The sequence below is a fragment of the Nyctibius grandis genome, chromosome 7 (assembly GCF_013368605.1).
Source record: "Nyctibius grandis isolate bNycGra1 chromosome 7, bNycGra1.pri, whole genome shotgun sequence".
Taxonomy (NCBI): domain Eukaryota; kingdom Metazoa; phylum Chordata; class Aves; order Nyctibiiformes; family Nyctibiidae; genus Nyctibius; species Nyctibius grandis.
Window position 1 is genome coordinate 38,622,570 of NC_090664.1, and position 14,886 is coordinate 38,637,455.

At 37.0% G+C, this 14,886-nt stretch overlaps 1 protein-coding gene across 1 annotated transcript in view; it reads right to left on the reverse strand.

Moving 5' to 3' along the window:
* DNAJC1 (DnaJ heat shock protein family (Hsp40) member C1) overlaps positions 1-14,886 on the reverse strand; it is a 121,448-nt gene that overhangs the window by 41,938 nt on the left and 64,624 nt on the right. The window contains exons 7-8 of the mRNA XM_068405099.1: positions 11,778-11,868; positions 1,617-1,783 (exon numbers count right to left, since the gene is read on the reverse strand). Coding sequence (XP_068261200.1) covers positions 1,617-1,783; positions 11,778-11,868 — 258 coding nt within the window. The remainder of the gene's footprint in view (positions 1-1,616; positions 1,784-11,777; positions 11,869-14,886) is intronic.

Consider the following 14,886-nt stretch of genomic DNA (forward strand, 5'->3'; position numbering starts at 1 on the left):
GATACCAACATCAGGGACAGAAACTCCTCTTCCTTATTTCTGGATGGGTGACATCGTAACACACTATTTTATCAAGCTACTTTGATCTTTCCACAGGGATAACTGCTCTCAAGCCTGGTTGATGGTACATAGTCCACATCCCTGAGCTATCATGAAAAAAAGAAAAAAAAGCTAACAAGATTTTTCATGAGTGAAGCACGACAATCCCAAGAAAAAGTCTGATTGCAAAATGACTTATGCAAGAGTAACTTTTTCCTAAGACAAGCAGAACTGAGAGGTGAATGTTACACACCACTTTACTGCACGTCCATGCAAGAAGCAAAAGAGGGAGGTAGAAGAGAGATGCTGTCCCAATTCACATCTATGATGTGTGTGGAAGAATCCATCTTTCTAAAATGGAAAATGTGTCAAATGACAGTTAGGAACAATTCACTTGTGGTACAACCATTTTCCCAGTGGGCTTATTACAAATCATATGACACAGAAATTCTCATATTGCCATACAAATGGCTCCTACAAGCTACTAGGGCCAGTAACATATACTCTCCATTTCTTTGTACAGTTTATGAATCTGTTTCTCTCCACTACTGTATTAAATGTCAATGTTGCATTGCAGTAACATATTAGCTATCAAGGAAAGGAAGCACACCTCATCACAGTTTGTTCAGGTCAAACACTTTACCCAGACAGTACACCTGCAAATTGCCTGCTTGTCCCCAGAATGTTACCCCATTTGTAAGAGAACTCAAAAAATAAACTCGTGAATCAGTGATGAGATGCAACACTGAACTTCTAGGTCTAAGCGCAAAAAAACAAGTTACTTACCTTTCAATAACAGTTCTTTGATATGTTTTAATTTGTGACTCCTGTTTCTGAAAGGATGTACCTACAACTTGTTCTCTTAGCAGTGTCTTTGAAGACACAACTTCTATATACTCTGTGTAGGAGGTGCAAAATTATAGATGGAATAGGCCCAATCTTATTCAATTCCTTCATTTTCATGGAAAGCCAAAGACAGACTCAATTTCCATCAGAGGAGGAAGGTGAATTTGGGGATCCAGGTAGTCAAGCATGCAACCAACCCAAACTACTGTAAAGAGGACATACATCTTTTTTCCTTTAACAATTTGCCCACGCAGCCTGGTAAGCAAAGATAGTTCAGAGAGATGCAACTAACAGGAATCCAATCCACAGGCGCTCCTTGAGTTAAGGTAAACAAAGCAATGACTGTACAATGCACAAAATACATAAACAGTTCCATAATCAAAAGATAGTACACCTGGATATTAAGAAGCCAAGGTTTCTTCTTTCTTTGCTTTTTTTTTTTTTAAACACGGAAGAATCTATTCTTGCAAGCAAAATGTTATTAACTGCAATTAAGAGAAAGAATCAAGCCTCATGTAACTTGACAGCGTTATGGTTCTACTAATTTCTAGTTGCATTGAACATCGATATAATCTTTTTCCATTATGTCTCTGCCTGACAATGAATACTTCTCTAGACTTCAACAGTATATGAATATTGTGGTGGTGTACATAATTATTCTATTTTCTTAAGAGGCAAGCAAATGAATCAGCATTTAAAATATATAACAACATGAAAGATTTTAACCTTACCTTCTTCTTTTGCGTTCTGTTCCTGCCTCCCAACCAATCATCCATCTGTTCCTCAATCTCTTCAATTGAAGCTCCATGATCATACAATGGTATATATGCACTCGATTCCAGAACCGTGTATACAGGGAATTCTGATTTTGGTTTCTTGACTTTAGGCTTCTTCTCCTCTATGCAAAAGTAAAGAATAATAATAATAATAAGAAGTAGTAATGCTACTAATACTGCAGAGAAGTATCATTCAGAAGCAGGCTTAGCTCCTCAACTCTTAATGCTATATTAAAATTTCCACTGAGAAAGGGGCTTTAATTTCTTTGTTAAAAAGAGAATTCAGTTTTGCATAATAATTTTATTTTTATGAAAAGTAAACAGCAGTGCACCCACTTAGCCCCTCCTCTATCTGAACTATGTCTTAAAGGGCCAAATGAGGATCCCCTCAAAAACATCGTTAGCTCTTGTCACTGCTACACCAGCTGGCAATTAAGATTAGTACAGGTGAAAGCATAGGGAGCTGTTAAAAGATTTCAAAAGTCCAGCTGGCTTCAAAGAAACTGGCAAAGATAGAAAGGTGAGTTTGAGACACTTTTGTGTTACTTCTTGATCAGTTGTGCTGAGTAAAAGCTTCTGAGTCAATAGAGAGCTTCTCTGTTCTCAGATTTCTGTAACTACAAATAGCTCTGTTCTAGCACTTACACAGTTAGGAAGATTTAACCATTGGGCCTCATTTCTCAAATCGATCACTGTTTTCTGCTCTCTCTGTCCTTCAAATGGTATTAAACACGAGCAGCAAACTTAGGGGACAGGAAGGAGGGACAACAACAACCACCACCTAAACCCCAGCAACTGAAAACATATCCGTTATATAAGATGATCTCAAAAGAAAGATTTAAGATTGACTGAAACTTGCCAGAACTTTAGGAAAGACAAGAGGATGAAGATCAGAAAAAGAAGCTTGAACATTCAGAAAGCACCCAGAACCCTCAGGTATGCCAAGTGGGACTCTCTTGTTTTTTCCTCATTGTTTTAAAAATATGCTGTATTCACAATAACCGGATGCTCCTAAGGATGCTACTAAACCCAAAGAGCTGATCTAACAGCTGGCTGCAGTCAAAAAAAGGAAAGTTCTATTCTGCCTTCACTTTTCTACTCTCCACTGTGTGCTTAGGTGCTCCTCTCCTATTTCTGCTTCAACAGTGATCCAACCACTTAGCAAACTAACTCAATTCACTAATCTAGTAGAAAATTACTCCTTTACACTCAAATGAAAAGAAAAAATCCATGTCGTTTAAAGGTGGTGGGCAAGGAAAAGGAGAACCATGCTTCTCAGCAGCAGTGGGCCATTTGACCCATTTGGGGACAAACTTTTTAGTAGGGTCTGTTGTGATAGAACAAGGGGTAATGGTTTTAAACTAAAACATGGTAGATTTAGACTAGATATAAGGAAGAAATTTTTTACAGTGAGGGTGGTGAGACACTGGAACAGGTTGCTCAGAGGTGGTAGATGCCCCATCCCTGAAAACATTCAAGGTCAGGCTGGACGGGGCTCTGACCAACCCGATCTAGTTGAAGATGTCCCTGCTCATTGCACAGGGGTTGGACTAGATGACCTTTAAAGGTCCCTTCCAACCCAAACCATAATATGATTAGATCAGCTTATCTGCCATTGCAACCATGCCCTAATACTTTTCTGAGCATCAGAGGAGAAATGTCTGTTTTTCATTAAAACCTTCCTTAAAAAATTCCTAAAGAGGACAGAAGGACTGCTCCCTACAGACTCTGATGCAGAATTCCTTTTCCTAACAGTATATGTGCAGAAATAGCAGAGCAAAAAGACTCCATGGACTTGACAAACTCCTAGTAACTGAATACTTCATAAAGCAATAAATGGAGAGAGACTTGTTTCACATGGCACCTTTCAGCAGTCAAAAAAGAACAGGGAATTCATACAGATGTTGAAAGTTAACAGAATGACTAATGATCTTTTAAACTTTTAAAAGCACGTTGTTCAGAGACCTGTTTTTGTGAAAATTCTCTTAACTTTGCTTGTAATTGTCAAATTACTCTCAATAAATGAAATATTAAGTAAAAAACTTGTATTTAGAATTTTTTTAGCATCCTTCTATAGGTATGCATAGAAAATATAATGAAATGACATATACTCCCCCCCAAAAAAAACAAAACTAAAAAAAAGCCCAAAAGCATTAACCAACATTTCTCTCATTGTTCAGATGTTATTAAAGACAACATTGGTGAAAATTACCTTTTGAAATAGACAAGAAGAAATTTTTACAATCAAATCACATATATTAACTATTATCTCCTTTGTCTCCAAAGTTGCCATATGTAATAGCTTCTGGAGTCAGAGTTAAGATTTGCAAGGGTAAGTAACAATGGCTTCACCAGCTATTTACTGCAAACACATATACTGGCAAAAATATTCTAGGAAGTTATATGAAATTACAATTGCCACTACTGTATTTCAGTCCTGCATGATAATGAAGCACACTGCATGTGTTCACTTGGAATTACTTAACAGTGGAGACACACCAAGACAGTTGGATTTTCCTGTATCTTGCACCCCATCAGCTACTGTTTGCTGATCCTCCCTCTCAAAATATGCAAATAGTTAAAGCCGGAATAGATTTAACTAACGTTTAAAAATGAAGAGCCTAGCCTGCAAATAGGTCATCTAGTCTCTTTCTGCAGTTTTAGAAGTACTTCTGTAACAGTATTTCCAGAAGGCACTGCACCCCGCTTTAAAATGAGGTATCGAAGACAGTATCTAGGCTTTCTTCAGGCAGTTGAGTGATACAGGAAGACACCCTGCTGTTTGCTGACTATCAAAGGAATGAGAAATCCCACCTAGAGAAGATGGCTGTACAACCTCAAAAAAGCACTCAACCAGAATTAAAAAAATCTGTCGCTACTGTCTCCCATGCATATACAAAAACATGAAGGAGTTCAGCATATCCCTTACATACCACAATGGCTGTCACAGTGAATTTAAAAAATAAATAGAATTGAAGTCACAGTACCTTTGACGTAGGGCTCCCAATAACCCTTTAAGAACAGTTTCACCTCAGAATTTTTGAAAGCCACTTTTTAGAATAGGAAAGCCCACAACATTGGCTTAACAGTAGCACCATGAAGGATTTTAGGTAGGGGAAGTTCAGAAGTTATGTTCAGAGGTAATGATGTACACTATGAAGCTCAACTTAAGGCAACCAAGCACTGTTGTTCTTTCAGGTCAAGATGGAGAAATCAAAACAGATCACTGAAACTATTTTACCCAAACAACAGAAGTCCACAGCAGATGCCTAGGAAGAAAACCTCGCTCTATCCATGTTATCTTTTGATTATCAGCAATTCAACTGGTAGCCCAAAAGACACATCCACTCTGACCTGGTGCTTTCCCCTGAAGAGGAAAAGGACCAGGTTTTCCAAATAGTAGATGATGCCTAGGCAGCTGAATCCTACATCTGCTATAGCTTGACAGCCAGCCAGGAAGCTTGTGCTGCTGCCACCACCACAACCTAAAGCAAGGACATGTTTGATGGTGCTGACGGTAGTGACAACTGCAGCTGTGATTCAGAGTTTTGAAACACAAGTGTTCCCTTAATACTTAGTGTTATCTTCTAATGGTGCTGCATTTAGACTATGTGGTCATGCATTATAGCAGAACAGGCTTTTAAAATGTATTTTTCTCCTCCAGTCTCAAATATTGTTCTAATATTGTTGCATATAAACCTAACTGAAATGCAGGAAAAAAATACAGAAAAATATTTCAGAGGTTCCTCCCAGTTTTGTGACACCTTACTCACTGTTCACTGGAGACTCAATCAGCCCACTATGCCCTATGCAGGCACCAATATCCAGCAGACCTTAACTATGACCAGAGTTACTGGTGCTCATACAACTAAATGCAGTGGAGAAAAACGGTTGTGGTGAAACCAGAGCCTGACTTCAAGCTCAACAGGGTAAATGAATAGCTTGCTCTCACTACTATTTTCTCAGAACATTATCTATTTTAATTGCCAGATTACAGTGTAGTAACTTTTCTAGTTTATTAAATAGAATTTTAAAAAAGGCAACAGCAGAAAGTAAACGGATAATCCAAGATTATAAGCACTATGAAACAATTTCCATATCTACCACTCCAATGTAAAATCATCAGCATTTTACACAAGTTACGATTTTTACAGGATCCCAGTCTTTCTGTAGCAGAAGAAATTGTTTTATCATTTGCTGAATTCATACTGCAAGGATTCTAATTTTCTACGAGTATTTTCCACCTTTAGAACTATCAAGTTCTTTACCAGAAGACTAAATTTGACTGTGTATTTAACAACTCAGACTTAAAAGAGAGATATAAATTGTCCCCTGTGTTTGAACAGCACATAAACATACCCATCACTGGGATCCCTAGACTTTAACAGATAACAATTAGCTAACTTTCTTAAAGTACAGTACTTTATGTTTCTAAAGGCTTTCAAAACTATTGCAGTACTGGCTACACATTTTACTATTTTATGGTGCCACGATCTGGGTTTTGAAGTTTGATGAATTACTTGCACACAGATACTTTGACCTTCCTAGTTAGTCCTTCCACCTTGTTACTACATTAATTTTATCAGTGGCAGAATTCATAGTATCTGGCTAATAGTTATTTGCTTTAAGATATATCAGCTGTCATTTTTAGAAGATAAGGAATCAGCTAGCATTTTGGATCAAGCGCCGTGTAATAGAACAGTGGCGCTTTTTCCATAATAAATATCAGAGGTCCGTATTTTAAAATTTTCGGAAAAGTATATACTGACTTTACCTGCCAGTTGATGTAAATGTAAAGAATTCAAAGAATTTTTCACAGAAAAAATGACTGCTTCATACAGAAACAAAATAAACCAAAAACAAGTGCTGAACTTCTGCAAAGAAAGTATGACCCATCAAGCTGGAGCTCCCTCTCTCTGCAAGCCTTCTAGGCTTTAAGCATGAACAACAATTCACAGAATTCACAGAAAATAGGGTGAAAAAAGACAGCGATGTCTTGAAAATCAGAGAAATAAAAGGGACAGGCTGACTGGTATCTCATGCATTGATAAGCGAGAAATATAACCACACACAGAGGCAGACACCAAACATCTTTTTGGCAAGTCAGTAAGATACCGCACTGAGATCTCCTTTTCTTTCAATATTGTTCGCTTACCTACGTAACTATGAAAGACAATCAAAGCATTCACAGCATTAAAATTTGTTTAAAACATGACAGAGAAAAATTCACTTGCATGTACAGCAACACAGTCAGATAGAATACAATAGATCCAAAAGTCTGGAAAAAATTGTACTAAGGTTTTGATAGCGGAGCAAAAAATGGAGCTATATTCAGTATCAATGCAAATATGGGGCAAACACTCATATGTGTAAAAAAAGATACATTTCTGTACTCATAATAAAATCAATAGGGCTATATAAATGCATCACGAGTTAGAAACAAATACATACACCTGCTGTACTGAGACCTAGAAGCTAGTTTATTTTTGAGCAAGCTGACTAAAGACATCTTCAGTGATGAATATACCTTCAACTACAAAAAACTTCTCACAAGCTGTAGGGTTTGATGTCTTTCATCTTTTTCCTCTGAGTATCCACCCTTCCCAAAACTTCCTACTCCCCCCAAAATACCTCATCTCCATAACACGAAAGGGTTAGAAATAAAACTCCAATATTTGAGAACTAATTTGCCTTCCAACAAACATATAATGAAACATGCATGTCTCTTTCAGATGAGCCTCATAACACTGTGTGTTGGTGGAATATTTCCATAAAATCTGAAGCAAGTTTTGTAGGGAGAGGCATCATATAGCCCAGCTAAAACAACTGGAAAAAACACACGAACTTGCAAGTTCAAAATCCTTTCAGCAGGCCTGCCAAAACAATCAGTGAAACAGATGATACTTCGTTTGCCATAATTAGGCTTCAGAGGTAACAATTAAGTGATCAGAACATTCACATCCACGCTGACCAAAAAAGCACGCATTATATGAATTAATTTTCTCTGAACCTGCCTGTCAGCAAATCATTACTGAGCAGGCATGTGAACACTACATTCTGGCAGGGGTTAATACTAAACGCAATTATCCAAGATATTTGTTAATTATTTGGAAGTAAATGTAAAGTCATCTTCAGTATAGTGCTAGATTACATAAATTGGGTCAAAATGTTTTACAGCAAAGAAGAAAATACAGGAAGAAGCAGGAACATGGACTGGCTGGTAGTCTGGGACCAATCAAATCAAAAGCATTTTTGAAAATTACACAGTTAAGCACTTTATGCCATATCTGCACTTACGAGGGACTGTGTGCAGGGAACCTTTGATGCAAGAGCTTGCATTTATGGTGGACAAGCGATCTGAAACGAGCTATCAGAGCAATGGGAACTAAGGTAATTGTGATTCTGTAAATGGAACAGTAATTATAGAAGAAACGTGATTTTATAATCAGAAGATGACAAATGTTAGAACACTATATACAAACCCAGGGTCCAATACTTACAGCTGGAAAGTAATTGGAAAACTAAAGAGAGCACAGAAAATCCATAGAAATTAAGGGCTAAAGAAATGCTTTATATAAGAAAATCTGCAGATAAATAAAACAACTTCTTTTAAGCACAGAAAAATGCTAATAATGAACAACCGAAAGCTAAAGCTAGAGAAATCCATACTGAAATTAAGATATAACTATATAACAGTAAAATTAATTGTCTGACCAAACCATGAAGAACGGAAGGCATCTCAAGGTTTTCTGATCAATATTGTGTCTTGCATAACAAGATGCTAAAAGCTAAAGTGCATCACTGGGACAATTCAAACAAGACAAGTCATGAGAATCACTATTTTTCACTGATTTTTGCCTGCAAGGGTCTGAAATAAACACATTTTATTAAGTGATCTAGTGATGTCCTCTATATCTAAGTTTCATGAAACAATACAGAAAGCTACCCAAGCAACATGCAATATTCCAAACTGTCTGGAAAGGGAGAACCACCAAGCCTAGCCAAACTTAATCAAATGTGTTAAAGGTTTCACTACAGCTCTGGATGTTTCATGACAGGCACTCAGGCAAGACGTCTTACTATAAAGCACTATACAGAGATATAAATACCACTATAGATACCATCATAAAGCTCCAATACAGAAAGAAGGATAGTGATGCAGCCATAGGGCTAGTAACTTTGTATTTCAGGTAAACCTGGAATGATGGGACTAAGGAAAAAACAAAGAAAACTCCGTACTATTCTACATGGTTTGTAACTAGAAACCAAACAGTTTCTTGCCATGGATTGTTCTACATGCCTTGTACATCAGGGCAAGAATTCTGGATTTACAATGCAAATGTATTTGGTAACTGGGATGCCAGTGAAGAGTTCACTTGCAATTATCTAGCAGGCGCTCTTTCTTTAAGAAGGCATATTTTTAAAATAAATTTAAGCCTTCATATTGAAGGTCAGGGAAAACAAACATAAGAAGAATGAAAAGTAAGAGAACTACACCAAGGCTAAGTATAAAGAAAGAAAACCAGATGCGTTTCCCCCCAAATGGACATGGCTGAAAGAAGCACTCCATGCAAGAAGACAGCCAGTAGGGCTGCTAGAATTTGTCTTGATAACCACGCAAACCTTGCAATTTAAGTTTAAAAACTGGCAGAGTCATCTCTCCTGACAATGTATGCCTAAGTCTTCTCAGTTTAATGACTACTCGGTTCATTTCTATTTTTTTACATAAAACACTGAGTTATCTGTAATTCCATAGAAACCCACATTTCCTAGAAAAGTAAGTTTTGTATTGTAAGTCGCTATATTTTTGTAAGGTAAAGTTGTAAAGTTGCTATATTTTACTAAGGTAGTAATAACAGATTTGAATGGATTTAGAAGTGATAAGAAACACTGCAAAAGTGCCAGAAAAACAAATCAAAATTGTGCATAATATTGACTTCCCAAGAAATTACTTTTTCACACTCCTTACCAAATATGGCACTTTAATGACACTCAATTCTGTCCTCTCTTTCCTACTTTGCAAATTGTATTTTCTCCCTCCAGTATCCTTCTCTGGTTTTAGTTCAAGCCACCTACAGAATACCGCACAATGTCAGCAGGAAAGCAGACAGACATGGGGGTAAACTAGCAATTAGGTCATGAAAAAGCAGGCACTGTAAAACAGCTATTGCTAATCTGCCTGAGACACATTTACTCAATTAGAAAGATGGAACTGTTTTTATGAACTCGCACTCCACGGATCGTCTCTAAAATTAAGAAGAATGTGGGGAAAGAAAGTGCACATTTGGTGATTTACAGCCTTTCTATGCTAATTGTGAAGTGACAATGCAGAACAATATAATGAAATAAGCAAATTTAACAGATGCATGCAAGCTTCAGAAATTTTTTTTTTTTTTGCCTACAGTAACATAGATGCATCTCTTGTTCTTCTCTTGGGAGTCTTATTTCTTTTAAAAAAATGGTAACTGACAGCTCATTCTGCTGCCCAGCCATAGCAGTGCTATGGTTGACCAAATTAATTCCATGCCATATTTCAATCTCTGCTAATTACAGGTGGTGACTCTCAATCCTTCCTCTTGCTCCCTGCCAGCAAGTCTACCAAGGGAGGGCAGGATGCCAGCCAGTGAGACTGGTGAGAACTGGCCCCTGCTCATGCGAGTGACATTGGGTCACCTGGCAGACAGAGGTCCACATGCCATGTCGTGCCTGGCAGGGGACAAGGTGATGGTCCGTGAGAGGTTGGGGAGACCTGGAGGGGGAAGAGTGCCAAACCCGCACCTCTCACACGTGGGCACTGCTACTGGAGGTAACAAAAAAAAGTGATTCACATGACACCGGGCAGAGGAGAAACAATGAAGAGTTCACACGTGGTCTTTCAGTGAAACACAGGAACATGCACACTACAAGTTTAATGACTTTATACTTTCACTTGCACTTCTGTTTTCAAAAACTAGTCCTTTTAAAACAGTAGTTCACAGATTTCAATGAAGAATGTACGCCAGCTATTTTGAACAATGGCAATACGTTACTATCTGACAATATAACAAGTTTTTAATAACCCGAGTCAAGACCCTTTTCAAGGGCCCATTTTATGGTAGGTATCTTAAACATAATGGCAGGCCTCCCTAACAAGCATTAAATGCACTGTTTTGCTAGATTTGGCCTGGATCCACAATGCTCGCTGAGGTGCTGAATGTTATCAATTTTCTCAAAATATATTCAGCTATAGGTAAGTCAGGAATTATTGCTGAAACTGGATTTCTTTGCCAATTTTACAAAATTAAGCTATTTTGTAGATATAAATAAAGCAGCTGTATTTTAAGTGCCTAAAGGTTTATGCATACTCAAAGCTAGTAAATTATTATAGGGCACTCAATGCACTTGTCAGAATAAAGGAACTTAAAAGCATGCACTTAAGTACAGTAAATAAAGCAAGCACGCACATACAAACATAGACAAAAAAACTTTTAAAATTGTCTTCAGAAGAGGGTAGGTTTAATCATTGTCAAAAGCAAAGCAAATAACTGAAAGAAGAAAAGGAAAAGTCACCTATAATTATTCTGAATACTTTATTATGGGAAATGCTAATTGCCTTCTGGTCTTTTATAAGAGTATAACGAATTTAAGGCATTTATTTCAACAATAGCATGAATCCATCTCCGAAGTCTGCATCCATGCTTTTGGAAATCCAAATTATGTTCAATTTCTACCACAAAAATCAACTCAATATGCACAAAAGAATTATTAAGCATATTATCTTAAAAAAATATTTACAAAGAATACAAGGCAGCTCAAAATGCAGGAAGTCACTTCTGAAAATGTGTATTTCGAGATCTATACATTTGAGATTTCCCTCTCCTGTAAAGCAACATTTCTAGCAAAGTATGCTTTTGTTGCTACTATATAACTATCACCTGAGTTTTATGCATCTATAGGAACAAACCAGCAGCCTACTGCAAAATTAGTCACAAAATTAAAAGCTTATTTAAATTTAACAGCAGTACAGAAGTACATAAAGCACATTAGAAGATTATAAAAGTGTTTGTTCACACACATCCTGTGTAGTAGGTATATCATATTACATCTTTGTTTATTAAGACAGTGGTAAAAACTCACTCTGAAGTGTTTCAAGTTCAGCCTTAGCCAGGGCATCTTCTTTCGCCTTCATTTTTGTTTCTTTATATTCTACATATAATTGTCTGGCATCCTTTAAGAAAATGTTGCAATGGCATTAGCATCCTTATACAGACAAGTTATTGCAATGGCTCTGTTTTAAGTTCTCAATTAAGCTCACAAAAAAATTTAAGATACATTTGTTTCCTTGAGTTACATCAATTTTCAGTATAGAAAGTATTTGTTTAGAATGTAGAATTTTCGTGTAACAAAGGTTCAAATGTAATAGTGTTGATATTATAGACTACGATGCTCACTGACAACCTGAAAAGCAAAATGGTTAGAACAACATTTCTGATCACTACCTACAGCTTTGTAAGAGGCCAGGTACCCACTTGCTCACATCAGCAATCTGGAAGTTCAAGGGAGAAAGAAAAGTTTTTAATTAGTGTGTGCAGGGACAAAGGCAATTGTTAGGCAGCAGTCTTAGTGCGAACTGATTATGGTAACACTAACTGCATGTTCCAAAACCCAACTTGTCCCCCACCGCCACCTTTTCTTTTTTTAAGCCAATTTCTGCATTGCTATTTAAGTGTTGAAAATATATATTAAGGTTTTTTCTCCAAGGATTAGATTAGATTCTAATCTGAAATCTGTTTGGCAAATTTACACATAAAATTAGAAGTTCTATCACAAATCTCACAGTAAGTTACACATATCCAAAATCTGATGAATTAGTAACTATAGATTTGTGTCGAAAGCTTTCCAATATGAACAACTAGATTGCTGCATAAGAGGTATAGAGAGTTTTCATACTCTCACTTACCAGTTTAAGAAATTTCTATACTCATTCAAAAACAATGAATCTATAATAGAAATGCTGAAATAGACAAATTATTTATCATTTCCAAGCATGCAGAACATCTGTTGTATTAAATAAAAATTAATTATAGTATTAGATAAACCTAATTTTAGTTCTTTATAGCCAAAAATAATTTTATTCTTGTTATTACATTAATGGTCCCACTTTTTACATATAAAAGATGATTTAAATTTTAATGTAGAATGTAGTGCAAAACATCAGTAAATATTTTAATAATTTCAACTATAATCCCAAAAATATGAACAGAACCTGGTCTCTTTAAAAATGAAATAAGACATCTTAATAAATTTTGAAAATAAAAACTGAGTTAAGCAGTCATTACTGCCGCCTCTCATGGTAGAAGTCATCCAAAGACATTGCTTCCTGCAAGATACTACAACACAACAGTTGTTCTTTGCATTATACTGGCATCTTCCCCTTCAAAGACACTTGAGGGAGGTGGGACAACACAGGACAGAATCCTGAGCAGAACTTCATAATGTTTTGGAGACATCTCACTGATACAAGTCAGCGTGCCTGAAGAACAACTCTGACAAATTCCCACAAAAGATCAGTAAGGTTTCATCTCCTTCCAAAATACCTCTTCTTACTCTCTATTTGTCTTTACATTTGGTTACGAGAAACGAGAAGTTACATTTCTCTGTCAGGTTTATGTAGGAGATCATGGCACAAAGAAATAATTTTAAAGACTTTACATAACTTTTTGCTGCTGGAACATAGCAGATGAGAGCATCTCACATGCTTACAGTTTTATTTTGGGGGATGGGGAAGAGGGGGGTTTTGGTGGTTTTAGTAGAATTGGGGCTGAAAAACGTGTGTAGGTACAGGAGGACTACCATTAACAGCAGATATGAAGGCTTTGAGGAAACGTGTTCAGTTTCTGTGTTATAATATTGAATGCCAAAATTAGGATCAGCATTGGTTCCCTTTTTGGTTCACCTGAAATATGAATTCCCTACTACATATGGAAACTTTCCTTGTGCTCTCCAGATTTGGACTATTTGCATCATTAACAAACAGAAACAGACATAAATGTAACAGTTAACTTCTGCTGTAAGTTTGAGACATTTAGGTTGCGTGGCATAAACGGGACTCAAACATACTGATATCCAAAAAGTGCTTTTGTTTAAGGCTATGATTTCAAAATGGCTACAATTAACTGGCATTTAAATTTAACCCATTTGACACTGCAAGCCAATATTTGATGCTAAATTCTGGTGTAAAATCCATTATTGCTTGTGGGATCTCCAGACAGCAGGCACTAGGGGGTAACTGTCAATCTCTCTAGCCCGTCAATCACAGAACAATTGGAAATGTGGCTCAGATGAAAATGAGACACAATAGCTGAACAACAAAGAAAACTAGTCAGAAGCATGTAAATGAAATTTAGTAGTATTGTTGCTTTATAGATACAAAATGGATTATCACTGCAAATGGAGTAATACCCAGGCAACAAAGGCAATATTAGTCTTTTGTCTTCTTAATCACAGTTTATTATGGCTGATACTACAGTCACAAAAAAAAAAAGGAGATGCACATTTTGAAGCACACATAAAAATGTATACATATAAAGTAAAGCAAAGGAAAAAAAACAACCAAAAAATTTAATCAAAATGGATTTTGAAGATTTGAAAATCAAATCCTTCCCACAAAGCATAAGAAATGGCTCTACAGGTTGTAAAGAGAAATTAAAAGACATACCTAAGATTTTAACCACAGACACAAACTATATGGGTATTAGACCTTATAAGTCAAAATGAAAGAAACATCAGAAAACAATTTAAAATAGGAAGTTCTTTGAAGAAAACTTCTGCCTTGACATAAATAAGCACATTTCCATTTGTCCTGGTTTGGCTCAAACCAGGCCAAATAGCCTTAGAGAACCCAAGGTCACTGCTTACGAGTAAAGAGCCGAAGGGGGTTGTACCTGCAGGGAGGAGTGGACGGGGCAGGTGACCCAGGATTGACCAGCAAGGTATTCCATCCCATACATGTCATTCTCACTTTCCTGTTTATCACTAACCCACTGCCTCCTGGAGGTGGGGCCCAGGAGGGAGGGGCCCTCCTGTCTCCCACTGATTGGTACCAGCTTTGCCAAATCTCCAGTTAAAAGCCTGCAGGTGTGATGGCAGGGGAGCTTTTGCATTTTGCCCTCTGCCCGTGCTGGGTGGAGCTTTTGCATTTTGCCCTCTGCCCGTGCTGGGTGGAGCTACTGCATTTTCCCCTCTG